We start from the raw sequence: 26719 nt of genomic DNA on the forward strand, positions 1-26719 counted from the left end.
CAGAGTTTCCCTGACCACAGGGCAGCTGCCTTCATGCCATCTTTCTGAAATTACAGAGTCAGGGAAACACATTCTGATGTTATTGGCCCGAGTAGTAACAGAAAAAGCCCCACCCGGATTTTGCAGATACCCTCTGCACAAATTATTTCTGTGATTGGTTTTATTCATTGTTACATTGTGAAAGCCTGGAGATTTTCTTTTTGTCGTTATTTGAGTGCTTTAGCATTTGTTGTATTCTTTGTTCTTAGGATCATCTGGTGCTGTTACCTAGTGATTACTACGAGGCGTCCCTGTTGCAGATCCCAGTTACGGAGCCTTGCACACATCCCGGGCCTGATTCAGCAGAACAGTCAGTAGATGTGCTACAGCCCAAACCACTGCCTTGGTTTATTTTGTTATCATCCTGCTGCACTTGAAAGCAATAATAATCCTGTGTTTTGTTTTTTGTTTTTGTTTGGTGTAAGCTGCTTGCTGTATCAGCATCTGCCCCTGGACAGATTTTCCTGTGTCCTTGGCTCAGAGGCAGTGCATTTCAGACACGGGGGAGAATCCAGAAGAATACCTGTGCGACAGCCAGCTCCCAATCAGCCAGTGATGGCCCACATCACTGGAAGAGAGGTCAGGTTCCTGCCTGCTAATTGCAGTCCCATCTGTGCTGTTGAGCATAAACCTACCAGACTAAAATGCTTGCAGATTTACGGCTCAGGATTTTCAGATCTTAACACATCCCTAAAACTGACTCGGCACCAAGCTCTGCATTTTACACAAAACTATGTAAAAATATCAGTGTAGGCAGATTTATAACTGTGACTGGAGTGGACATTCCACTCTGGCAAAAGCATTTCCTTAAATAAAAATCCTTCTCCTTTAGGCATACTGGCTTGTTCAGAAGAAATGACACAATGATTTGTCAGCAGAAATTGTATACATGCATCACTCTAAATTAATCTTTTTTTTTCTTAGATAGCTACACTTAGGTAAAATGTTTGCTTTACTGAAAAACAAGCAGAAGCAATTATGCAACTGCTGTAGGTCCTTTGAAAGCAAAACATGTTCTATGAAATGAGAAGATCTGCTGTGTGTTTGACAAAAACTAAGGTATTTTACCAAGTATGTGATAGTGATGTAAAATGATTACGGCCTCTATTACTGTGCTTGGATAGTTATTTCAAAAATATCAAGTACAACAAGAATATTCATATGCCACAGGCTCTGGTGCTTCATCACTGATGCATGTGCAAAATTTACTGGTATGAATAATTGCAGTGAAGTCAAGAGGGCTGTTGACAGAATTATTTACCTGTTTAAGTGTTTGTAGCCTAAGGAAATACTGAGAAAAATTTGAAAATAATTATGTAGTCAACTGAAGCAAAACCTTTGTAACCACAGCACTTAACTACTTAGAAGTATTTTGCATCAAATATTGTGTTAACCGCTTTGTGCAAGAAACCTAAAAGAAAAGCTTGATGCTTTTCAAGTGTTATTGTTTGCTGGAGAAGATGCTTTCGCTCTTCAGGGAGTAGGGAATCAAAATACAGCATTGCTATAGTAGGAATTTTGTGTTCCTGGAAATATTTTTTCAGTGGAGAAGTGAACTCAGTTTTTGTATGTTGTTAAGGATAGCTTAGAGATGATGGTGACAATTTTTTAGCATCATAACATTTCTTCCCTTTCTGCTGGGGAGAAGAGAAATAATAGTATAGCAATTTCCCGGGGTTATTTTACAGCTTTCCTAGAACAGTTATAATGGCAGCTGTTTCTTGAACTTGTTTGACTCTTGTTAGAGGACAAAGTGATATTTATAAGCATTGTTTGCATTCTGCTGGGTGTCTTTTGTTGAGACACTGCAGGACTGGCTCTGGACTAATGCTGACCAGTTCAAAGAACAGGAAATGGGAGCTTCCTGCAAGAAAAGGGAGTGACAGATTTAACTCCTTTTTTGTTTTTCAATTATTTTGACCCAGGTCAATTTGGAGCTGACCATAAATGTTCCTCAAGTGGGTCGCTATGTTCTGGTTTTTGAGTATGCCAATGAAGAGGATCAGATAAACACTGCAGAGGTAACAGTGCATAGCCCTGGACCTGTCACTGAAGGCAGAGTAAGAATATACAGTTGTAAATACAGGTAAGAATTTCTGAAGTAATCACTAAATTGTTAAATAAGCATTTGGAATGTAATTATACTGTTTTTATATATTTGAATCCATTTTACCATGTAGATTGTTCAAATTCTAGGGTGATTTAAAAGCAAGTGCAGGATTCTGTGGATTTTGTAGAGGTTTTTCATTCTCTTTGTGCAGTCAGCTCATTAAATATTGCTACTGCTTCAATGAATTGTTTTCCTATTCAAAGGGTTAAATTTTTTTTATTTACATTTTTAAATCCTTATAAACTACTAATCTCCAAGTCCGGTGGAAGAGCATCACTGTTGGCTGCAGATTCCTGCACTGATTTTCTTGAGTTAAAATTATGTCCAAGGGCTTTGGCTATAAAAAATGTAGCAGCTGGTGTTACAAGAGTATTCCCACCGTTTCTAACAAGATTTGCTGAAGCAGAAGTATAAAGGTCTCTGAAATTCTGCCTGTAGTCATCCTCTGGCTCTTGGGCTGTAGGCAAGGTCTTCAGCCAAATGCTTCTTTATCCTTGTTGACTTATGAGGTTACTGCAGATGTTTCTGCACAAGAGATTTTGCCTGTCCTGAGTGAGATTATCTTTGACACTTGAGCACCTCAGCTTATTTTGAGCCCTTGGGAGAGCCTGCCCAGTGCCAGGGGACTACAGACATGCAGCCTTTACTCCCATGAGCCAACTGCTGAATGGAGGCTTAGGGATATTCAGGATGAAATTGCTCCATAAGAAAAATCATTTTCATCGGCATGTTTGTGATACAGGGCACAGCCATGTGGAGCAGTGACCTTGTCAGGTTATTGCTGGGGAAAGCTCTTATTTTTAGCCTGTTACATAACACTTTGAGCCCCAAACTTCTCGCTATAAATCTTCCATTTTATTGGGGTTTTGGTGGTTTTTTCCCCAAAACACATTTTTTTCCCCGCATGTTATGGGCTGATTTTGAACATACTTGTTTGTTTATTTGATACATTGGAAATGTGTTCATGGAAATACAAAGGAAGCTCTGGCTGCTTTAATGTAGCAATGCAGCAAATCCCTTCTGCAGACATTCTGCATGAACTGAGTGATCACATGGTGAGCGAGGTGCTGTGTCATCTTTCCCAAACAGGAAGGTGCAAGTCTCTTCTGATAAAAAATAAATCAAGCAATGACATAGTGAGGTACATGTAGATAACAGTAACTTGTAGAATTTGTAATATATTGTGCCAGACTTTCTTACAGCTCAGTGAGCTTGAATATTCCAAATAAAACATGGTAAGAGAATAAAACGTCACAGGCTTTGAGCAAATCATGAGTAAGTGATCTATATTTCTCTAGTTGTACATGTCCCTAGCCCTGAGCTGATCTTGTTTAAAGCATATATCACAAAAAAGAGTGAAACTTCCACATTCTCTGATTTGTAGAGGAGGCAAACCTGTTTTTTCACTTGCATTGAGGAGTATCTCAGCAGAATAGCTTCCTAAGATCAGGCCTTGCCCAGCTGCCACTATATGTGCAAGAGCTGCTGATTCACATCCTCAGAGGCACATGGCAGTGATGGAAAGGAGCAACACCAGTTGCTGACACCCCAAGGAGCATGGCCTAGGCAGGAGAATATTAGTTACACACCATGTTACACAGTGTGAAAACATCTGCTGGTAGCATCTATGTGTGGCTGTCTGTCTACGTTCTGCTTAAGCCAGGAGCTCAGGTCGGAGTCTGATCTGAGATCTGGAGGCTTCAGCTCTGACCCCCCCAGGATAAGCAGTGTTTTGTACATGGTAGATCCTGTGTCTCACGGGTGAGGACAGTGCATGTGCTGCAGTGGCCACAGGCAGGTTAGTTGTGGTCCAGCAGGAGGGCCAGGTGCTGTGGCTGGCCAGCAGCCAGGCAGTGAAGCTAGGTGACAGCCTAAACAACGTGGCAGTGCCAGCAGGCTCATCCTTAATCCTGCCTTCTGTCTCAGTTTCCTTTGTCGCAGCGTTGCAGTCGATGACAGGAACCGCGTTGCAGCCTATGACCTTCTAGCGGACACGAAGATACATCTGAAGGCGTCATCAAGTAATTTTCTTCTGGTAAGTTCACATTTCCTTTTCCCTTTGGTCATACTTGTTCCTTGATGGGGTAAACAAAGATATTTGTCTCCCTGTGTTCACATTCTGTAAGGTAACATGTGAAGTTATGTATGTTAGATGCTTGACTAGACATGCTTTATGTACATCCCAGAATGCTGACGCAAACCTGTCGGTTTCAAAGACAAACAGAACTTTGCCCTTATTGGCAAGGTTTTTTCCAGTTTTCTTGTGCTTTATTTCAGTTCTCCTCTCACTTCTCCAAGTAAACTTTAGAGGAAACATATTCTGGTAGCTTTTATACGTAATCTTTATTGTCTTTTTTTATTTTTCTTTTTTTCTAAATCTTCAAAACCCATGTAGGAGTTTCCCATGTCTCTTACAAAATTCAGGTAATAAATGCATTTGTTTCAGGTAATAAATGCATTCATTAATCGTATAGCTTTTAGGTATTTTAAATAAAAAGCCTTCACTGACCTCTTTTGGCCACACCGGGAATATACTTTCTGGTGACTAAATTTTCTTACGTGTTGTTTCTGCTTTCTATTTTAGAAACACAAGGTTTGTTAAAATCCTGAGCTCCAACCCAGCTAGTAACAACTAGTAGAACTCACAGCTGATACATGCTTTCTTCACTTCATGAGTCAGTGTAAACTAATACCATTTACAATTTCTGTTAGCTTCCTGCAGCAACTGCTGTGCTAACAGGATTTGACCTTCACAGTCTTTAATTGTAAAGTCTGCACTTAGCAAAAGATGGGAAAAGAGGTGCTTCTGGTATGTAGACACTGACCATGAAGTCGTTGGCAGCAGTTTTGGGGTTAAAGACACTCATGTGTTCCCTTCATACAGAGCAGAGAGGCAAATGGGAGCCACCTCCAATGCTTTCCCTCATGTCCTTACCACCATGGGTACAGCAGGACTACCACAGATTCATTTGTTCAGGTCCACTTTTAGTTAAAATAAAAAACCCCACATGAGGTCTTGCTTCTTTTGAAATGAGTTCTGAATACTGGGTTGGAAATCCTGGTGTCACTGAAACTCACTCCCATGGACTTTGTACTAGCAAGTGTTTGTGCCTTTATTTGAGAAAGTCTGGGAGTTCCCCCAGGGTCCAAAAGTCTCAAAGAGCTTTTCCCTCCTACTTCTCTACATTCCTTGCCTTGCTTCTCAGCCTTTGAGCTGGTCTTCTGTCTTTGCCTTTACCACACATATATGCTTACCTTTTAGTTATGTCTCTCCTGAGCAGCCAATATTCCCTTGACAAGGACAGAAAAATGCTATTTAACCCTGAGGCATTGAGGTGCAGGGAGGTAAAGGGATCCAAAATCTTGTGGGAGGTCTATGACAGAACATGGCTTTGGGCTCATATCTCCCTATGCTAAAATTAGGCTTCATCCTTCCTGTTCTGGCCTGGCCCTGTTATTTATGATATTAATTGTTAATTGTGCCTTGTGCTTGTTTTTCAGCACAAGGTTTGCATTATATCAGCTGAAGAATTTACTCCAGAATACGTGGATCCTAAAGTACAGTGCATAGCTGCTTACAGGAGTAACAGTGATGGAAGGTAACTTGCTTGGTTTTATCCTTCCTATTATCTGAGGACAACCTTGAAAGGTAGAATAAATGGTGTTTTAATTTTTTTGAGTGAAGCTTTACTCAGTGACTCACAGGTGGTTTGTAGGCCATTTCTGTAAAGTAAAGAAGCTAAAATGTTAGTGTTAATCTAGACAGTCTTTGCACAGAATTTTGTTGATAAGAGCCTTTTCCTGCCCCATCTGAACTTCCCAGCGCTGATGTGTGAGAAAACACTCATCTTTCACATGCCATCCAGTAGGACAGGTGTCCAAGCTGGAAAATTGTTCCTACTTTAGTGGCCTGAAATGCTTACTGTTCCATCTGAAGTTTTCTTCTGCGTGTTACTGCTTCAGCTGTCCCAAAATGGCTTTAATTTGTCACTATGTGTGGGATGTGACTGCCCTTTTAGGCACAATTTAGCAGCCTCAAATTACTCAACATGAAAACCCCTGCTTCCCAAACAAGCTATTCCCTTTTTCCTGTCATCGTGGGGCCCTAAGGTGGGTGTGCCCTCATTATTCACCTCACACAGTAATGCCAGCTGATCCTTCTTCTCCATCATACTTTATGGGACCAGTAATTAGGGGAGTCATGTACTGCTTGGTTGATCCAGGCTGACAGCTCTTCTCTTGCTGTGAAGATCTGAACCTGAACCTTGCCTTCCCCAGTGGTCAGGTTTGGGTTCTGCAGAGCATCTCTCTGTCCTATTGAAGCTCTTCCCCTCCCCACCTTTTGTTCTTTGGGACAGAGAGGAATTGTCACTGCAGCTTCCAAATTAGGGACCTCCACATTTCAGTGCCTGTTGCAATCCCCAGGATGTGCCTCGTGATGCCTACTCCTAAAGCTTTCTTCCTACTGATGTAGCAGTGGGAAGGGTCTCAAAATAAAAGTAAATGTCATTTGCAGGACTTAAGAGGCACAAAGAGTTGGTGATTTGGTCTGATAGTTTTCCAAATGGTAGCTTGTAATATAATGGTTGAATTGAAACAGAAAGCAGAAAAACCTGGGTAGTAAATTGGATAAAAACATGTGACTGTGCTTGGTTTCCAAACATGCATAGTGTTGAATCACAGCTTTAATTCTCCTGCTCAGTGTTACCATTGAGAGCAGCTTTGTAAGACTGAAAATACTTGTCCTTCACCAAATTTATTTTGCAAATATAGGCATTTATATTTTGAGTAAACAGGGAAAGGTGAGTGAAAAACATGATTCAAAATAAAATTAATATAGAAACTTACATATTTGACTTTGGTTTTGTGTTGGGTATTTTTTTAAACCCTTGTTACATTTGCATTGTTTACTGTCGGTTTTTGTTTTGTTTTTATTGTTATCTGCCAGCATTTTTGCTTACCTGAAAGTGTTTTAAGTCCATCAAGTTGAAAGATGCAGAGGCTTGGCTCAGTTTAACAGTATTGTAAGTGGATGCTGCACATGATTTCCCACAGTTCTGGCCCTGAAACATACTTGCCATTCCAGTTCTGGGTCTGTCTTGAGCAAAGATTAATCATTGTCTGTTGAGTACTTACTAGAAGGGATTAAATATAGCCAGGAAACCCCCCAAAATATTTTTATCCTGAAGTCTTGGAAAATTCTTCCCTCAATCCCAGAATTAAATATGCCAAGGAAGAAATAGTTAAACACAGCAGTGAATGCATAAGGATGCTTTCCAGGAGTACTGTTCTTTATTTTGGCTCCAGTTCTACAAATATTTGAGTATACACTTAACTTCTAAATACCTAAGTAGTCCCATTGACTTCAGTGGGAAAACTTGCATGTTTAAAGGATACACCTATGTAAATATTTGTAGAACTGAGAATTCAATATTAGTACAGATTCTGGTGAATGTAACTAACTAGATTAACTGAAATGTATTTAATTTTTAGTGCTCCTGATTCTTTTAAGTTTCCTCTTCCTCAGCAAATTCTTTCCACTGAAACTTTATGTGAATTTTGTGTGAATAAAATCAGTTAATACATTAAAAGTGTACACACTTTCCCGTTCTTATGGAAGTTAAGTCCATACCTCTTGTTTTCATTTACTTTCTGATTATTCATAAAGAATCCAAATAGGTACAAGGGTTATTATTGCATTATCAATTACAATGCAGTCTAATACACTGACTTTTTAAAGTCAGCAGCCTTTCCTTTTATGATTAAAACTTTCTCCTGGCCCTAAGGATGATTACTATGGTTCTGTTTTTAGTGCAGCATGCATTCCCTCAGATTTTGAGACTCCACCAGGAGCTTTGGTTTTGGATGCATTCAAAGATGGGAAGATTTCTGAAGTACAGGAGAATATACTTCATGATCCATTGAGTGCCACTTTTCCTGCTGGTTCAGTTCATGGAGTCACCTTGACACCATTCCAGGTACCTCATATTTTGAAAACTTTGTTTTGCAAGTCACAAGGTATGTTCTTAGTAAAGTTAAATGGATTGAATTCTGTAAGATGATCAAAACGGATGATGTGATGTGATGAAAATATTGCAAACTGAGTAAGCCACAGAGACAATAAAAAGAATGGGGGAGGAAAAACCCCAAATACCAGTTTCTTTCTGGACTACACAACAAGTCTTACATACTGCAGAGGAATGTCAAATGTTCTTGGCAGGCAAACAGAGCATGCAGTTGTAATGCCATTTTCCTTGAAGAAATTGAACTTGCTGAGAGATGCTAAGCCCCCTCTCTTTCACTGCAGGTAGAGGGCACTGAGCACAGCTGGTAAGCCCAAGAATGTTTCACAAAACAAATCTATTCTGTGATTTAATACCAGAGCTGTTCTTGTTTCTCCAGAACCAGATCACCTTGAGTGGCAGAGTGCCCCACTTGGGCAGATACGTATTTGTGGTACATTTTTATCAGCCAGCACACCCAGTGTTCTCTGTGCAAGTCCATGTGCATGCAGGACATGTGTGGTCAGGTAGGCACCTGAATTTGACCTAACCCCTTTCCTTTCTTAGCATTTTGGGATATGGAGCTGTGTTGGCTTGACCCTGGATAGGCATCAGGTGCCCAAAGTTTCAAACACTTTGCTTCCACCTTTCCCTTTTTCCTGGGCTCAGCTTTACTCCCAGATTTCTCCAACTCCTCCCACCGAGTGGCACATGGGTACAGAGAACGTGGGCTGTACTCAGCTCATCCCAGGTTGCCTGTGTTCCTTCCTCCTCAGTGAGGGACTGCTCACACTCTTCTCATGCTTTAGTGTAGGATCTCTCACATGGGAGATAATCCTCCACCAACTTCTCCAACATGAGTCATTCTCCTGGGCTGCAATTCTTCACTAACTTCTCCAGTGTGGGTGCCTTCCATGGGGTCACAAGGCCTGCTAGGACACTGCTCCAGTGTGGAATTTCCAGAGGTTCACAGACCCTATTGGGCATTCACCTGCTCTTGAGGGGGTCTCCTCCACAGGCTGCAGGTGGATCTATGGTCCAGCACCTGGAGCTCTCATCCTCCACTGGCCTTGGTGACTGCAGAGTTGTTTCTCTTGTATGTTCTCACTCTTCTCTCTGGCTGTACCTGCTGTTGAGCTGGAGTTTTCCCCCTTTCTTAAATATGTTATTCCAGAGGCACAACCATGGTCAGGCGCAGCCTTGGCCAGTGCTGGGTCTGTCTTGGAGCCGACTGGGATTGGCTCTGTGGGACATGGAAGAATATTCTTACAGATTTTCATAGAACCCACCCCAGTAGCCCTCTGCAATCAAAACCTTCTCACATAGACCCAATATATTTTTTCTTCTAGGTACTTTTAATGCTTCATTCTGCCCTCATACTTCTGGCTGTCGGGTTCAGGTGGTTGCAGCAAACCAAATTGAGCTTGACATTTCTGAAGCCATGGTCTCTGTTACAGTGATGATACCAGATGGAAGAACACTGGTTCTGGTATGTGTATTACGTAAATGTGCTTGAAAATGTTATTCTCAGTTCCACCATTCATTTACAGATACATGCAAAGACAAAATCCAAAAAGAATAATTTTTTTAATGTTGTGTTTCAGATTTTTAGGATCTTTTGCACTGATTTTATTTTAAATTTTTAAGATATTCTGCACTGTTTTTGTTGTACACTGCTTGTAGCATCACAACTTTGAGGGCAGAATGCAAAGTTTATTCTCTTATTTTGGTTAAAATCTTAAAGGTTTTGAAAAAATCCAGAATGTATAATGAAGCAACATTTAAATATGTAAATGCCTTAGCTTGTATCTTTTTGTTTTTCTCTGAAATGTACAATTTAGCTTTCTTATTGTTTTAAGGAAAATATCTTAGTTGTTCCAGCAGACACCTACAGTTACACAATTCTTGACAAAAAGACAGTGGACAAGTCATTTGATTTTATCAGCCAATGTGGAGGAAACAGTTTTTATATTGAGTAAGCATCACTTTCTAAAACCCAGAACATTGACAACAAACTAGGAATAATAATACTTTTACTCTGCGTTAAAGAGCTGCCTTAAATCCCTATAATTGTGCTACATTAAAATGCTTTTCACAGCTTATGCTAGCCTATTGAATTTCCATGAGTCACTTTTCCATGACTTTCTATTGCAAATGCAATGTAAAGGTAGAGCTTTATTGCTCACAGTACAAAAGAGGAAAATCTATGTCGTCTTCCTGTCTTTGGTACTTCCATCTTTGGTATTTGGTATTTTGCTTGGCGTGTCTGAACTGATACAACTAATCCACACTTGCTCTGATAAAACCTCTTACCTGCATGTTCAAAGCTATTCACCCCAATTTAATTCAAGTATATCCTTGCATGTGTGCTGATGCCATCCTTACGTCAAACTGCTTGAAAGACAGAACCCTAATTTACTGAACCACTGCAAAGCACTCTCATAGCAATCCTGCCAGCACTGACATGATTTATATTTCAATTTAAACAGCCCAGAACGATCATCGGCCTTCTGTAAGGACTCTGTGAGGTCGCTGGTGGCTTTCTACAACAACGGAGCCCTGCCATGTGACTGCCACAGCGCAGGTGCCACCAGCCCTACGTGCAGCCCCCTGGGAGGGCAGTGTGCTTGCAGACCCAACGTCGTCGGTCGCCAGTGCAGCCGGTGCCAAACCGGCTACTATGGATTCCCCTTTTGCAAGTGTGAGTGTGTGCTTGCACTCCTTCAGCTCCTGGCCTGGCCACCTGCTGAACCCTCTGAATTTGCTGCAGGTGGTACTGCAACCTGACTTTTCTTTGTAAAGCCTGATCCTGTGAGAGGCTGGTCAGGCTGTTTTAGCTTTAACATAGCATAGCTTCCAGTTTAAGGCAGGAGAAATCCCATTCCCCTAAAGCACACCTAGCTTGTGGAGAAGTGACTCTTTGCATGTGTTGTCTAATCAGGGGTAGTAGGCTTACAGCTGAACTGGTTAAAATCCATATTGCCACTATTCCAAGGGAAATGGGGGTTTTTTTCTGCACTGACTGCTAAATCATTTCCAAGTTGTTAATGTTTAATCTCATTTTACACCTTCAAGCTTTTCCATAGATAACCAGAGACACAGCATTCCTAATTCCTCAAATTCTGATGTTAATAACAACAGATCTATAGAGTACACCAACAGCTCAGCTGCTTTCATAGACACTTGATGTTTATAAACATTGCTTTATAAAAGGGTGCCCTTGACACCAAAACTAATCCTTGGCAGTTTTGGCAAGTGATAAACAATGTCTGTGGTGAAGTTAAGCAACCAATCCGTGGAAAAGAGCCAAGCATTAAACTTGCTCTTTGAAACAATTGTTGCAGTCACATAGTTGGTGTCTATGACCCTGAACTTTAAACTAGTGAGAGAAAAGAGTCATATTTTCTATACATAAAGGTTCTTTGTATTTGTTACATACTCAGTAAGAAATGATTGTTGTAAGATGAGATGTGATTGATTTGTAGAACAATTTCTTTGATCTAGTATGCAACTGTGGGCAGCGTCTTTGTGATGATGTGACTGGTAAATGCATTTGCCCTCCACGAACTGTGAAGCCAAAATGTGAAGTGTGTGAGAAATATTACTTCAGCTATCATCCCCTTGCTGGCTGCAAGAGCTGCAACTGCTCAGAAAAAGGAATTGTTGATGTGACAAGCCCAGAATGTGATAAAACCAGTGGGCAATGCAGGTAAGTTTGGGTTGTGTGTATTATAAACAATGGTTTGCTCTTTTCAGGTGTTTGGAGAGAGAAGGGGAAATTTAAGATTTTCACACTTCAGTGTGAGCAAAATGGATTCTGTCCACTGAGAACAGTTGTAAACTAACCCAAGCTTTGTGGGTGATTGAGGCCCCTGTAATTATTCATATGCTCACAATTCCCCATTTCTCTGTTACCAGATGCATGTCTTGAGTAATGCCCAGGCACATTTTCCAGCTATAAATCTTCTTCCAGCTCTGCTTACCTATATTCCATGTCCATGTTTTACACCTTGATGTACAGAGAGTAGTTCTGCACTGTGAGCCCTGAATAGCTGCAGAAATCTTAATTCTATTGTGAGCATTTTTATCCTTCAAAGTCAAATCCATTCCAACTCAGTTCTGTGGCCATTAAAAATGTCACGCTATTAAAAATCTGAGAACAGTACTAACCTGCTGCTTTTTCTCTGTGGAAGTCATACAGCTGTCTCCCAGCCATGCAATCCCTTTGAATATCCACCTACCTGTGGTGTTATTTTCCCTTCCCTGCTCCATTCCTGCCTCCCTTATTGACTCACTCCTCTGTGTTTTTTGATAAAGATGCAAACCAGGAATAAAGGGACGTCGGTGTGATCAGTGTGCTCCTGGAACTTATGGTTTCCCTGACTGTGTGCCATGTAGATGTAACAGGGATGGAACAGAGCCAGATGTTTGTGATCCCCAGACAGGAACTTGTCTTTGCAAGGTCAGATAAATCAAATTACTTCTGCATTCACAAGCATCATTTGCTTACCAGTGACTGTTTCTTATATAATGGGGTGGAAAAAGTGAGTTTATCAGTAAATTTTCAGTAAAAATTAAATGCAGCTGTACAAAGCCATCACACTTTGCAGTATGTGCACAGATTATCATGGTCACATTAAATACCATTTTTAATAGCTTCAATATCTGTCAGTTGTACAGGTGGTCTTAGTTTTTGCAGGATTTTAGAGAACTGCAGAGTGGATGCCCATTGAATCACTGAAGCAGTCTGTACCCTGCACAGATCCACTTTATCCATCTGCATCTTGCCTCCTGGATGTTAACCAAGTCCCATGCTTTTTTTAGCCATATTATGTCAGTTGACATTTTACCACATCATTATAGCCAGGAAATCTTCTTTTGTTCTGATCTGCATAATTAAATGTGAACTTTCACAAGTGACCTTTTATATTGTGGGTTTGCAAAAGCCAGCAGGAGGGTTTTGGCAAGGAAGTTACCAGCTGTCTCTGACTAATAAATATTACTCAGTGGTTCACATTTCAGATTATAAACTGCAAAGAAAGCTTTTGAGATAGCCTCCAAGACAGTATTATTGGCATTTGTAATGTGGCCTATCCAGACAACCACGTATTTTCATTCATTTGTTTCTATACATTTAAATATACATTCTTTCAGAAGATTTGTTTCATGTGCAGGAAATTTTGGAAACCTCAGCAAAGCAAAAAGAAAAGCACTGAAATTTCTTTGAACTCTGTCCTAACAGGAGAATGTTGAAGGTGCAGCATGTGACACTTGCAGACCAGGATCCTTTTATCTGAACCCTTCTAACCCCAGGGGATGCACACCTTGCTTTTGTTTTGGGGCAACCAGCAGCTGTCGCAGCACGGATCGTCGTAGAACCAAGGTGTACCAAAGATCTTTTTCTTTTCTGTCATGAACTTACACTTGTTCCATTAAGGAAATTCCAGATTTCTTCCAAAGTTGAAAATATATTTTATTAGTTTCTAAGGATGAGAAATCTTCTCCAAACAATTCTCCAAGTGAAGATTTAGTACAGCTTTCTCAAGATTAGGGGTAGTGTGAAAGTGCTGTTCAGCAGAAATGGTGCTTTTCACCTGTTTGTTTACAAGTCATTAGTTGGACTGAAGTTGAGCTGGCCTTTATCTTGCTTGCTTTATCTTCAAACTCTATGTCATCGTTGAAGTCAATGATCTCCTTCAAGATGCTTTGATAAGCACATATAATTTTACATGTCTATATTAGAGATGCATTAAGAATTGTGTGACACATTTTACAGAGATTGTGAAAATTGTCTTTCTTACCTCCCTGTAAAAGAGACATGACATCAAGTGTGAGAAACAAAGATTTTAGTAGCATAAATGGCTGTAGACTGAAAAATAATGTGACTGAAAAAAAAAGGCAACAGCTGCTTGAAAAAAAGGCAAGAGAAAGGAAAAAAGAGGAGAGCTAGAGTGGTGGATGAGGAGTTTAGTTAAGGTTTAGACATAGACTAGATACAGTCCAGATTGTGCCCTTTACTATTTACAAGCAAAAGGTGAAAATGTGGCCTAAGTGAAATCAGTAAAAAACTTCCTCTAGTCATTACTTGTCCTCACCAACAACTGTTTATGAAAACATGTCTGTTTTTTTGGGTTTTTGCTCTGGCCAGTCAAGGGCAATCCACCAGAACCCAGAACTGTTCTGGTACATCATACACATTATGCTCTCTTTCCTCCAGCACAATGATAAAAAAGAGGCATGGTCTTTCATGAAACAGCAGCCATAAACATAAAATGTGCATTAAAGAGGCAGGATGTTAGGCTACATTGCCTGCCTCTCTAAAATGTCATGCAATGTCCCCTCCCTCACAGTTAGCCTGTTCAAACTCTGTCTTTGAGAGACAAAAATTTGATTTTGGAATGGACTTTAGAAAGCATCTCCAGCTTATATCCTCGAGTTTGTGTGCACAATTCCTAGTCACTCCCAGAAGGCTATGTCTTCCTGTGGCTGAAGACAGAATTTAGTTTCCAGGTGACAAACCAAATTCCTGCATCCCAAGTAGCTTTGACACTTCTTCATATTTTCACGCTCTTTTGAGGTCCATGGAATATCCATTGTTCAAAGACTTTAGGCTGGCTCTGAAGGGGTTAGATCTCATGCTGAGGAAATTACAGAGGCTAAACAATTTCTTCTCATTACTTGGTGATGGTAGAGTTTTACCAAAGGATGAGGCAAACTTTTGTTTGCTTTATGTTTTTCATTAGTTTGTGGATATGAGGAACTGGCGCTTGGAGGCAGTAGATGAACATATGGACATTCCAGTCACTTTCAATCCAGTCAGTAACAGTGTGGTGGCTGATGTTCAAGAATTGCCAGCTTCTGTGCAAAATTTGTACTGGAGAGCACCACCAACCTACTTGGGAGAGAAGGTAAATGCCACTTAGCTCTTCTGGTTTAGTAACATGTAATCATTTCTTTACCAGTGTCATTGGTAAAGAGTCTCATTGTTTTTCTTAGATAAGTTTGTCTCTCTTCACTCGTCTCTCTCACCTGTCATGCCAGGAATCACGTTTTACTTCTGAATATGCTTTTGAAATTAACAGGTAACACAGAATTAATCATATTGCTTGGTGCCAGACAGGTATTAATGTGAATAGCATGACCAAGAACTCAATGGCTCCAATGGCTTAAGCAGGTAGTACCTTCAGCTGCTTTTCTGAAGCCCAGAACATGTAGAACTTGGCAATGTGGCTGCTCTGAAACCCACAACACATAGGGCTTGTCACTTCTTTAGATTCTGTAGAGTATGTCCTGGGCAGATTTCCAAAAGAGTAACAGCTGATTATGTGCTCAGTGGCACACAAAAGCCCCCAGCCTTTTGCTTTGGATATGCTGCTTGGGAATAGCATCAACTGGTTTTCTACCCTTTGTGTTCCTTGGGCTGGTGGCTGCTCTGTCAGCCCATGCCTTCTGCTCATGGTTAGTGCCATCAGCATCTCAGCCTGAGGATCGCACCGACCAGGGGACTCTGCTAATGGTGACTTGCAGGCCCAGAGCCCCCCTCCTTGGAGCTCTGACAGTGCCAATCCTTACCAGCCCATTGCAGGACACACAGGCTTTTCAGATGTGATCCTACTGACACACAAGAGAAAACAAATGGTGTAGACATCAGGACATGAAAGATGATTCAATTTTTGAAGTTTCTCCTAGTCCTTATTTTAGAGACTAGAGCAGTGTTTTTCTTCCTGCTCTCCTATGCTCAGAGCTGTATATATATATATCTCAGGTGAACAGCACATTTAGTTTGAGTGCTTTTTCTTGACGTTATAAAGGTTCTTATTTCAGTGCCCACAAATTATTTTTGAAAGGAATTTCATATTGAAGCACACATTATCACCTGCAGTGTTAAACCAAAAGTACTTTTGTTGTTCAGTAGCAAGATATAAAGCAGGCAGTAACCCTTTTTAAACGCGGCTGATGTGTTGTAAGATCAGTGCTGACTTATGTTGCATGTCCCAGCACCTGCCTAGGTCCTAGGCCTGCCATTACTTGTTCTTATTTACAATGACAGCACTGCAAATAAAATAGTTATAATTTGGGTTCTGCTTTTGCTGTATGCTGTGTATGAGTGTATATTTTAACACAGGCAACACTGCAGTAATGAAAGTCCCACAAAAATGCTATCTAGCTGTGAGTTTACTAGTTCATAAATTTACCAGTTATTCATGTCATTGTGTTTTGAAAATATCAGGGTTTGGTCTGCTTCCAGTGATAGCATCTCTTTTGGAAAATATGAATAAGATCACTTCAGCTATTTTTCTTTATGATGAGGGTATAAATACTGTTTTTCATTATCTGAACCTTTAAACTGGTTCCACTGGAACATTTATATTTAGCAGAGTATATTTTCTTTCCTCTCTCTGTCTTTTGTTTACAAAGTTAAAAGGAAATAAAATATAAAATGTGTAGCAGTACCGAAACTAAGAGTAATTGAGAAATTCAGATCACGTTCTCCCCATTTTCTTTTGTGTTTTATCATTCTATATAACAGACCATTTGTGACATTAGAAAATAAATACTACAGAATACAGAGGTTAGTTTGTAACATCAATATTGTCCTATAAAAAATTGAAAAAGTAATTTAACAGCCTCTCAAATGGTGCAGTTCTGAAACATGTTAAATAGGAAATCAACTCTAATTTGAATTTTCTTATGTTTTTTTTTTTAAAGAATTCATTTATACAGGGTGATTTGATTGTGTTGGCAAACTATAGCCAGTGTTCCAAATGATGCTTTTGAAAATGTAGTTGTGTGAGGAGAATAGCATTAATTATAGACCTATGATCCACAGAACAAATTTAGTGTTGAGATGTCAGTGTTTTGTTTGTAATTCATCAGTGATATGCAGAGGAGTGTAGATATGTAGATCAAAGGCTGGTGCTTCCCTGTAGTAGAGCAGGACCTGACAAAGCAATTCTTCCACGGCAAAACCAAGGATAAGATGTAAGGGCAAATGAGAAAGGTAAACCAAAATAGGACATCCATGGCATAATGCCATGGTGTTTCACATGGTGCCCACAGATCTTCCTTTGAGGCTCTTCTTGGAACAGAATCTATCTAGGCTGTGCCTGGAGCTTCCTGTGCTCCCAGGGTGTTTTGTACTGAGTCACTGACACAGCACCAGGGACGTGCTGTGTTTCTTGGGTAATTCAGCCACACTTGCCTGTGTCTGTTCTGGGCAGCAGCCCCGTGTTCAGTTGGGTCTGAGGCCACCTGTGGTCGCCTGTAGCTGGTTTCAACTCAGCCTACAGGCATAGTCTCCTTACCACAGAACTAATACCAGTAGAAATCCTGTCCTGAAGGTAGGGCAAAGGAATCCTGATTGCATTCATGTTTGCAGTAAGTTTAGAAAATGCTGGCTTTAAACATGCTTAGTCTGCCTTCTTTTCATCCATGGCTATTCATGAGGTTCACCACCACTTCCACTGTCAGTCTGATGTCTGTTCTTGGTGCACCAAATCTGCTCTGTACAGTCAGGGGAAGAGCAATATTTATGTAACCATGGGATTTCTCCATGACACAGGTGGTGTGAACCGAAATATGAAAAAAAAAAACCCATGACACAGGTAACCTTTCAGAAAACAGTATCTGCTCATATGTCAGATACACACAGTAAACAAAATAGAAAGTAACTTCTTCCAAACAGCAATATTTTCATATTTTTTCTAAAGAACGAGGAGTAAATGTGTTATTTATAGTGCTGGAAGATGAGATAAACTGGAATAAAAATTTACATTAATATCAACCAATAGTGCAGTAAAGTATATCTGGTCTTGTGCATTTTGTTACAGCTTTCTTCATATGGTGGCTTCCTAAGTTACCAAGTGAAATCTTTTGGCTTACCTAGCGAGGGCATGGTTCTTCTGGATAAGAAACCTGATATACGACTAACAGTAAGCTTTAAAATACTATTTTTTTCCTATAAGCAATACCTGATTTTCATCTTACTTAACAACTATGGCAAATAGTGGACTTAACTATTAAAACATTAACTTAACTGTTAAAACCATTAACTATTTCTATGAAAGTGATTTTACTTAATTTTGCTCAAAACCATCAACACATCTGTCTCTGTTGCCAAAGTAACATATTATTAAGCATAACTGATTTGCAGAGCAAGTAAACAGATAAACTGGGATTTTGTCTGTAGAATATGCCTGTGGAAAAAAAATAATCAATGCATTGCACACTTGCCAACAAGTATGGCCTCATCTCTGCAAAAGATGCCCTGGATTTCATGTGTAATTAATCTCATGTTCTCTGAGATTTTTTTTTTCAGCATAAAACTAAGCATAATTATAAGAGTTCAAGGGACGGAAACAAATATGCAATTTAGGTTCACAGTTTTTTAATTTAACCACTTTAGAGCCAAAATCTGTTTGTTGAGATTCTCAAGGGGATGTTTTGTTTCCTCACCCCATCAGAAATACAAATTGAATGCTCCAGGATTCTTATTGGGAAATGTACCTCATAAACTGCTGCCATAATACCCAAAGTTGCTGGTGCACTGGGATGCAAAAAAGAGTGTTTCAAAATGCAAAACCATATTTATTCTAAGGTAATAGCTAGTTCCTTTGAAAGGTGATCAGCATTAATTTGATTCTTTTGATGTTTTACGAGGTTGTTAATAGGCAAAAGCAGTGAAAACCTTGCTGGCACCAGAACACAGTTCTCACTATACCACTTTCCTGAAAAAAAGGTGCACAGTTTTCCTAATATTACTCAGTTTTGATCCCCCAAACAACAGGATTAATGTGCTTCACCAGATTTTATTGTATCTGAACACTTTCCCATAACAAGTAGTGAAACAGCAATGTTATGTCCTCATTCTCACATAGGGCCGACAAATGGAAGTTGTTTATATAGATCCCAACAACCCACTGCCTGATCGTCAATATTATGGCCGAGTGCAGCTGCTTGAGGTAAGAACTGAAAAAGGAATGGCCTTCTTTTCTTTCCAGAGTCACAGAAAAATGCACACATGCAGAATAGGTGCAGAAATACCAAATACTTGGTAATGGTGAGGAATATAAACTTAAACACTGTAGACCATAAATATAAAGAACATTTTTTATCTCTCTTTACTGCCACAATGAACCTGGGTCCTGGTTCAGGACACCTAATTTTAACACCTCTGGGCTGGGCATCTTGTCCAATATAGCCCATAGCATTCCCTCCAGGGCCAATGGAGTAATGGTGAATCAGTCCTCAATAGAAGGTGATTCATTTAAGCCACAGACTTTACTTAATAGGGATGGAATGAATTGTTATCTGTTTTCCTTGGTGTCTAGGTACTAGTTTAGAATGGGGTGTCCCAACATTCAGGTAGGTGAATTCAGCAGGGATTATTCCTACCTTAAACCTGTGCTCAGAAGGTTGAACTGGGTAATTTATTTCATATGCAGGCAAAGGAGATGTTTCTTCAAGCCAAATTCCATTTTCAGCAATGCTGTGTTCATTAACAGCAAGAAAGCCTTGAAAGATTGGGTTTCTAGGATTTCATTTACTCTTAAAAATAAAAGCATTTTTCTTCACGTTTTTATGGTTTGATGGGTGATAACGAAATGTGGATGACTGAAGAACCTACAGGCTTCTTCAGTTTTTAATACCTCAAAGCCATACTTACCTTGCACAGTCAAAGCTACATCCTTTCTTCATGCGCATTATTCTTTTTTCCACCCATTGTGTGTCTGCGCTCCTGGACTCTATTACCCCACACCAGCTGGCACTAGGCAAGTCTACTCCAGCGTGTTTTCTCCCTTTCTGTGTCCTCTGGTCTTCTCTGAAGCTACTCTTTCAAGCAGCTGCAGCACTGTGCTCATTTTGTGTCCCTTGATGTGCAGGGCAGCGCTGTGCTCACTTTGTGCCCCTTGATGTACAGGGCAGCTTCAGGCACGCCAGCAGCGGCCAGCTGGTGTCCCGGGAAGAGCTGCTGACCCTCCTGTCCCGGCTGGATGGCCTGCACATCCGGGCCCTGTACTTCACGGAGACGCAGCGGCTGGCGCTCGGGGAGGTCGGGCTGGAGGCGGCCAGCAGCGAGGGCAGCGGCAGCGTCGCGCACAGCGTGGAGATGTGTGACTGCCCGCCCGGGTACGCCGGTGACTCCTGCCAGGTAGGAAACACCCTGTGCCTCCACACTCTGCCATTACCTTGTGTCTTTGCCTGCAGCTATGTGTACTGGGCTGGTTAGAGGAGCAGCATGGTGGTTGTAGTAATTAAGTGTGCTTCCTGTAAGCCTGTGCACTTTCAATGGCTTGAGTGCTTTCACCGTCTGAGAAGCACTGTGGTTCTACTGTGATTGTGATTCTACTTGTGAGTGTTTTTATGGAGCTGCAAGCATAATTTTGCATATGTAAGGCACTATGGTGAGGGATTCTTTTATGACACCCTCTGAGAGGCTGAATAATCTCTTACTTTACTGGAGAGCCGGTCAGAATTGACTTAATGGAAGTCTGTGAGACACATGGTAGAGAAGGTTCCCTGTGTTTCTTATTTTAGCGGGGTCCAAGGGAAGTAGCCTGAATCCAGACAATTCAGGATACTATGTGTGTAGGAAAACATGTGAAAACTGAAATTAACGTGTTTGCAAAAAATATTTGGAGATGTGTTTATGAAAGATAGTGTAGGCTTTGCAAAATAATGCTCTTAGCTGAAGACTGGCACTACAGCTGTATATCCTGTCCTTGATGCAGTTCCTGTAGCTGTAATTCTTTTGCTTGTTACTTTGCTTAGCTTAGAGCTTGGCTGTTGCCATGTGTAAGCACCCAATGCAGCAGAATAAAGTACCAGAGAGATAAGCAGTGCACAAAATATGAGGAATTACTCTCTGAAAATGGTTGAGTATTACCATAAAGTGGCAATTGCTGTACTAACCTTGCAAAAGCTTTTTGAATTGAAAAGGAATGAATAGTATCTAGGCTGGAGCAGCTGCAGGGAGACTGAACAAAATCATGTATGGCTGGCTTACATTCTGTGTATGCATCCACTGCTCAGGACAGCTAATTCATCATCTACAGAGTAACCATTTGATGAATATTTTTGATTTTTTCACACTTCCGTTGCTCTGTGCCACACACAAATTGATGAGCATTGAGTGAAAATTCTACTGCCATCCCATTGTTTTCAACATACTGCCTTGGTTAAATTAAGCTTTTGGAGTTTTTTTAATGTAACCTGGTGAAAATACAAAGCTAAGGGAAGTGATCAAGACATTCACTGGGAAGTTCGTAATCCCTGTATATTTATGCAGCATTACTCAGGCAGTGATTTACTGCTCTAATCACCAGGCTGTGTCTGGCTGCCTTAGGTGGGGAGGAGGTGATGCCTGCCACACCCTGGCTTAGGTATATATTGAGCTACAGGAACTGCAGGGTTACTTGTTAACCTCAGGAGCGGTGCTGTGTGCCGAGCGACTTGACTCATGGATAAAGTTTAAAGGTGGGGCCCATCCTGGCCCAAAACCTCATTAATCTGAGTCAGAAGCTGCAGAAGAAGGGGGAGTAATAAGAGAAAGAACAGTGAGCACCGAAGGGAGAGCAGCGAATGGTCACAGGGGAGCCAGAGTAAAATGATGGCCCGAGCACAGAGGCCAACAAATGTAGGATGGCTGGTTGTCACTTTAGTGTCCCTTGGGCATTGCCTAGCACAAGATATACAGCAGAGGCTCTCCTATCCCCACCTTCAGGAGAGGAGTCAGTGGCAACAAGTTCAAATGGATTTTTATCCAAGAGAGGTAATTTGCTCATTTTTTCTTCCTCGCTTCCTTCCTTCTTTCACTTTGTTTTTAAATGAACTGATTTGGTAACAAGTCCTATATTACTTAATATAGTTTAAACTTCTATATTACTTAATATAGAAGTAATGAGAAGATTAACCTTTTGTCTCAAAGTACTTTACTAACAAAACTGTGTACAAGAGATTTGTTTTAAATTGCTGTTTACTTGAAAACAATGATCCTAAAAAGCACTTGAAAGTGCCTGGAGCTTTATCTTCATGTGGAATCAGTTTATAATTTGTGTGGAATCACAAATGCTGCTTCAAAAACAATGTGCCCACGTACTCCAAATGTGTCACTTTAAAGACAGCATAAATAGAAAAACAAAAGGCTGTACAGAATTTTTCCCCAATGCAATTAGATGTATTTTTAAAATGTCTGATTTATTTTTCTCTCCAAAAAGAGACTTTAAGTAAATAAAATCTATATGCATTAGAGCATGTATTTAGTCATGCTGTTTAATGTATTTTAGGCCCTGGTTTCTTCTGAAGCTGTGTATATTGGCTCCCTGTTGTTCAGGGAAAATATTCACTCTTTAATAAATGTGTCTGAAAAACTTCAGCTGTCTATTCTAAATTTAGTCCTTGCTCACACTGAAGTCAGTATTCAAAGCTGTTGATGGTATTAGTATTCTGCATACTTCTTTTTTTCCACAATTATCCTGCATGTAGAAAAGGCAAAGATGGCAGTAGTGATTGCTGTTTCAACAGCAGCAATTCAATATTCTTTTTGGGATTGCTTTGTGAGAGATGAGTATTTTTTTTCCCTGTGGTAGTTCTGTCATTGAAAAATTCTCTGGTTAATCCTGCCTCTGCATAAATACTTATGCCTCCAACCACTAGAATATGATTTGTGACACAATCCCACAGACCCTTTGCTCTTCAGATTGTTTCCATCAGTCTTGGTGGTGCACTTACTACGAGGAAAGATTTATGGCTTTAGAGTTCATCTGTCACTTGTTCTCTGCGTGTTGCTGGGGCCAGCCCCTGCCCGTGAGGCAGAGGCAAGGCAGAGGTGCAGCTCACAAGAACGTTGCTGGAGGCAGGAACCTGGGAGGTGCTGCCTTCGTGGGGAGCACGGCTTTCTCCCCGCTTCTGTGAGCTTTTGATCCTCCTTGCACCACGCCAGCTTAGTTCCTGGAGAAAAGAGCTACAGAATAGGAAGTACAGACTGATGTCTGGTAGTTTTTAGTGTGGTTGGTGTGCCCAGAATATTCCAGGAGAAGATGAGCATGAATTTTTGATCTGTATGCAGCAGGACTTCATGCCCGTGAGGAATTCCTTGTGATTTCCCTGCTCATGCCAAGCAAGAGCCTGGTTTTAACATATTAGTTACTACCTCCCTGCTGTAGGTAAACAAACTTGATGTTTCTTTCTTCATTCAGAACGTCCCTCTGGATTAGCTCCCTGTTTAAATCCAGCTCTGATCTGACAGGCTGTGCTCCTGCTCCTGTGCCCTCAATAGTTGGAACATTCTTGTCATGCTTTCCCTGTCTCCAGGGCAAGCCTGTACTTAGAAACTAGACCACTGTATGTTTTGTTACATCACCTAGCTATGTCTAGGTGTGGCTTTAGCTCTTGGTAGACTAAATTGTGGAAGTCATGATGAATGTATGTAAAAGGTATCCAGAACTGTTTCCAAGGAATACACTGTAGGGAAATTATTATCAAGATATAGCCACTAATTAGTGTGTGAGATTTCCAGGTGCTCTTCTTTAGATTCACACTACAATGTTCTCATACTCAAATACTTTCTGTGGTTTAGAAATCATATTCTACACCTTTGTACGTAGCCACAGGAAATGTATTTTTCTCAGGGGTTAGAGTCAAAATGATTAAACCATCACTGCCATAGTGTCTAAAGCACAGGGTTCAGACTAAACTTCATCTCCATTAATTGTTATTTACTGCATTAAAAAAATTAAGCAACATTATGAGCTTAGGAGAGCTTGAGAGGAAATTCATGCCTTCACTACTCCTTAGAAATAGAAAGCACTTTCAAAATGCACTTTCTGTAACATATAAAACTTTCTACCAATGCTCACCATTTTTTTTCTTGCTTCTTGATGTCTAGGAGTGTGGCATTGGATTTTATCGTGAGAATAAAGGAATATTTGCTGGACGCTGTGTGCCCTGCAACTGCAATGGAAATTCAAATAGATGTCAAGATGGTAGTGGAAAATGTATTGTAAGTAATTAGTGACATTCAGTAAATTACTGGGAAGAAAAGGAGTAAACAACATTTCTCTTACTGCAGTATGGACCATAGAGTATTGTTAAATTCCAAGGAACTAAGAGTAATCCTTGTATGTCTTATTCTCTTAATTTTATACTGTTAATGAGCATAAGATGGGTACACTTAAATGTACATTTAATGTAACTGTGATTGATTGGAAGAATTTGTGTCCTTGTCTTAATTTCTTTCTTTCACCTGTAATTTCTGTTAGCTCCTGGTTACAAAAAAGTCACCAAACTTTTACATAAGGAAACATGTGTAATTTATAGTAATCCCGGGTCTTATCCTGAGTTATGCAGTCCTGAACTTTATACAGATATACTAGGATATGTCTGTATGATGATGACAAATAGCACATTCATGTATAGCATAGGGCTTTGCAGAACCTTGTTTAATCAGCTTCAGTGCATCTTCACTAATCATAGTCTACAGCTGGATGAGTTAAAAATATTGAATTAAATAAGATGAAACGAAAGTAATAGAAGTTAGATTAACTAGAAGATTTCAGCTCTTACTGAAGGTGTGGTGGGGTAGATTTTGCTCCCTGGCACTCTGTATTAAACCCAAAGCAGCCCCATGGGAGTGGATCAGCCCTCAGCAATGGAAGTGTGACACTTGGCTGACTGTGCTTCTCCAGTGTGTATCCATGATGCTTCTTTGAGTAGCTTATCCTGAAAAATTCCCCCTTAAAAAGCTTTTACTAATTTTTCATTTACTGTGCAAACAAGAACCTTGCCAACATCTTTCATGGTCTGTCTTTTCTGTTACTTCTTCCTCATTCGCAGAGCATCCATTCTGCCTGCGGTGCATTCCTGCGTGTTATGTCATTCTCCCTGACTTTGTTTCAACCAACCCTGTTGCTTTAATGGAAACTATAAACCAATTCAGCACATTCTGGGAGATGACTTACAGGCTGCTGCTTTGGAGGGGCAGGGCAGGCTGTGACAAGAAAGTGCTGCGGCACAGCAAGAAAGATCAAGACGTTTCACTTCAGATTAGAATTATGAAGGCAAATTTTACTTTCACCTCATGAAGTATGTGATCTAAGTTTTTCTTTATCTCATCCTTCTCACAGCTGGATTAACTTTCAGATAGGTAGAGCTAAATCAGCCCTTAGTCCTGGGCAGGCAAAGTCATCCAGAATAATGTGGTGAAAAATGAAAGCCCTGAGGGCCTTTATTTCAGTCATGAGCTTCCGCCCAACCAAGAACAAGTTTGTCTCTCAGTAGAGGAGCCATGGGACAAAAACCTGACATGGTGCAGAGAAGACAAGGAGGCTTCCCACTGTGGAGCCATCAAGTTCCATATCCAAAGTGCAAAGCTTGTTCACTTGGCTTCCTGCTCCTCACCTGAAGCCCCAGACCTGAGTACCTACATTTGTCAGTGTCCCTCCAGTGACAGCCTCCAGAGGAGGCTTTGTGAGGGAGGCTAAGCCCAGGCTGGCTCCTTTCCCTGTGCAGGAGCAGCACAGCAGTCGCTCTCCTGCTGCTGCATGCTGCTGGAGGGAGAGGAGTGCACTGCCATGCTGCTGGAGGAGGGGAACAATGGAGGGCAGGGGGAGGTGGAGAAGAATGAAGACCTTGGTTCTCATGTGAAGGGAAAAAGCATTTCTCTGCCATTAATCAGGCTTTGTGTCCTCGTGGTCCCTGCCCTTCCTCCTGGAAGGCACATTCCCTCAGCAGCAGCATGGTGCTGAGACTTGCTGATCCCATGGCATGTTGCTTCATGTCACGGAGCCCCGCGTGTTTGACGTAACCTCGGCAGCTCTGCTGTGGCCCTGACACTGCTCTGACTCCCTGGTACCATATGGGGGCATATGCAGTCAGCTGGAAGTTTTCCTGTAGGGTTTGCAGTACTTGGTTTGGAGATGCTGTGACTCTAGAGCTGTCTCTGACCCTGTAAAACCTGAAGGAAGACCCATGAGGGAGTTGCTGCTCTGGCTTCATTGCACTGTGCCTAGGGAATTCCAGCCTTTATATGCCATGTATCTAGAGGAGCAGCATGGCACATTTAGGGTGGCTTATATGTGAAATAGCTGAAATTTGCTTTGCAATTGCAGAATTGCTTCAGTTTCTATAGACAGAGTGAGCAAAACAAAAAGCCAGGGGATAACATTTTGGGAGGAGGTTGCTCTAAGAAGAAACCAGCACAGATATTTTAAATACATCTCTTTTACTCTTTCTGCAGTTGAGTTTATTATTCAAGATTATGAAAATTGACAGTAATTTTTTAGAAACGTTCTGAATTTTCCGTTAGGCTTTTGCAGGAACATTTGCACCAGCTTTTATAGAGGCTACATTTTAAAATGGTTTCTTTAGCAAACATAGTGCCTTTGTGATATTTGATGTTTAACTTCATGTCAAATGGCTCATATGGGAACTGGAGCTTCTCCTGTTCTTTCCCAGAATCAGAACCTTTTATCAGTGAACCACAGATATAGTTCTTTAACCAAAATGGAAACAAATTAGGGGTTACCACCTGAGGGAGGAGCTTGTGGTTGAGGGAATCTGGTGTGGAGAA

The 26719-nt window shown here is 40.8% G+C and overlaps 1 protein-coding gene across 3 annotated transcripts in view; it reads left to right on the plus strand.

Annotated features, from left to right (window-relative positions):
• LAMA3 (laminin subunit alpha 3) overlaps window positions 1-26719 on the plus strand; it is a 109562-nt gene that overhangs the window by 46232 nt on the left and 36611 nt on the right. For all 3 annotated transcript variants that reach the window (XR_010029309.1, XM_063167542.1, XM_063167549.1), the window contains exons 24-41: window positions 249-349; window positions 465-618; window positions 1965-2125; window positions 4076-4184; window positions 5651-5748; window positions 7962-8127; window positions 8552-8678; window positions 9501-9640; window positions 10011-10126; window positions 10641-10852; window positions 11656-11860; window positions 12469-12613; window positions 13394-13534; window positions 14895-15059; window positions 17982-18083; window positions 19029-19112; window positions 20072-20302; window positions 24038-24151. Coding sequence is in view for 2 of the 3 variants with exons in the window: in XM_063167542.1 (XP_063023612.1) it covers window positions 249-349; window positions 465-618; window positions 1965-2125; window positions 4076-4184; window positions 5651-5748; window positions 7962-8127; window positions 8552-8678; window positions 9501-9640; window positions 10011-10126; window positions 10641-10852; window positions 11656-11860; window positions 12469-12613; window positions 13394-13534; window positions 14895-15059; window positions 17982-18083; window positions 19029-19112; window positions 20072-20302; window positions 24038-24151 (2571 nt within the window). In the remaining variant the exon portion in view is untranslated. The remainder of the gene's footprint in view (window positions 1-248; window positions 350-464; window positions 619-1964; window positions 2126-4075; window positions 4185-5650; window positions 5749-7961; window positions 8128-8551; window positions 8679-9500; window positions 9641-10010; window positions 10127-10640; window positions 10853-11655; window positions 11861-12468; window positions 12614-13393; window positions 13535-14894; window positions 15060-17981; window positions 18084-19028; window positions 19113-20071; window positions 20303-24037; window positions 24152-26719) is intronic.

This window comes from Melospiza melodia, chromosome 1 (genome assembly GCF_035770615.1).
Source record: "Melospiza melodia melodia isolate bMelMel2 chromosome 1, bMelMel2.pri, whole genome shotgun sequence".
In the NCBI taxonomy this organism is placed as follows: Eukaryota; Metazoa; Chordata; class Aves; order Passeriformes; family Passerellidae; genus Melospiza; species Melospiza melodia.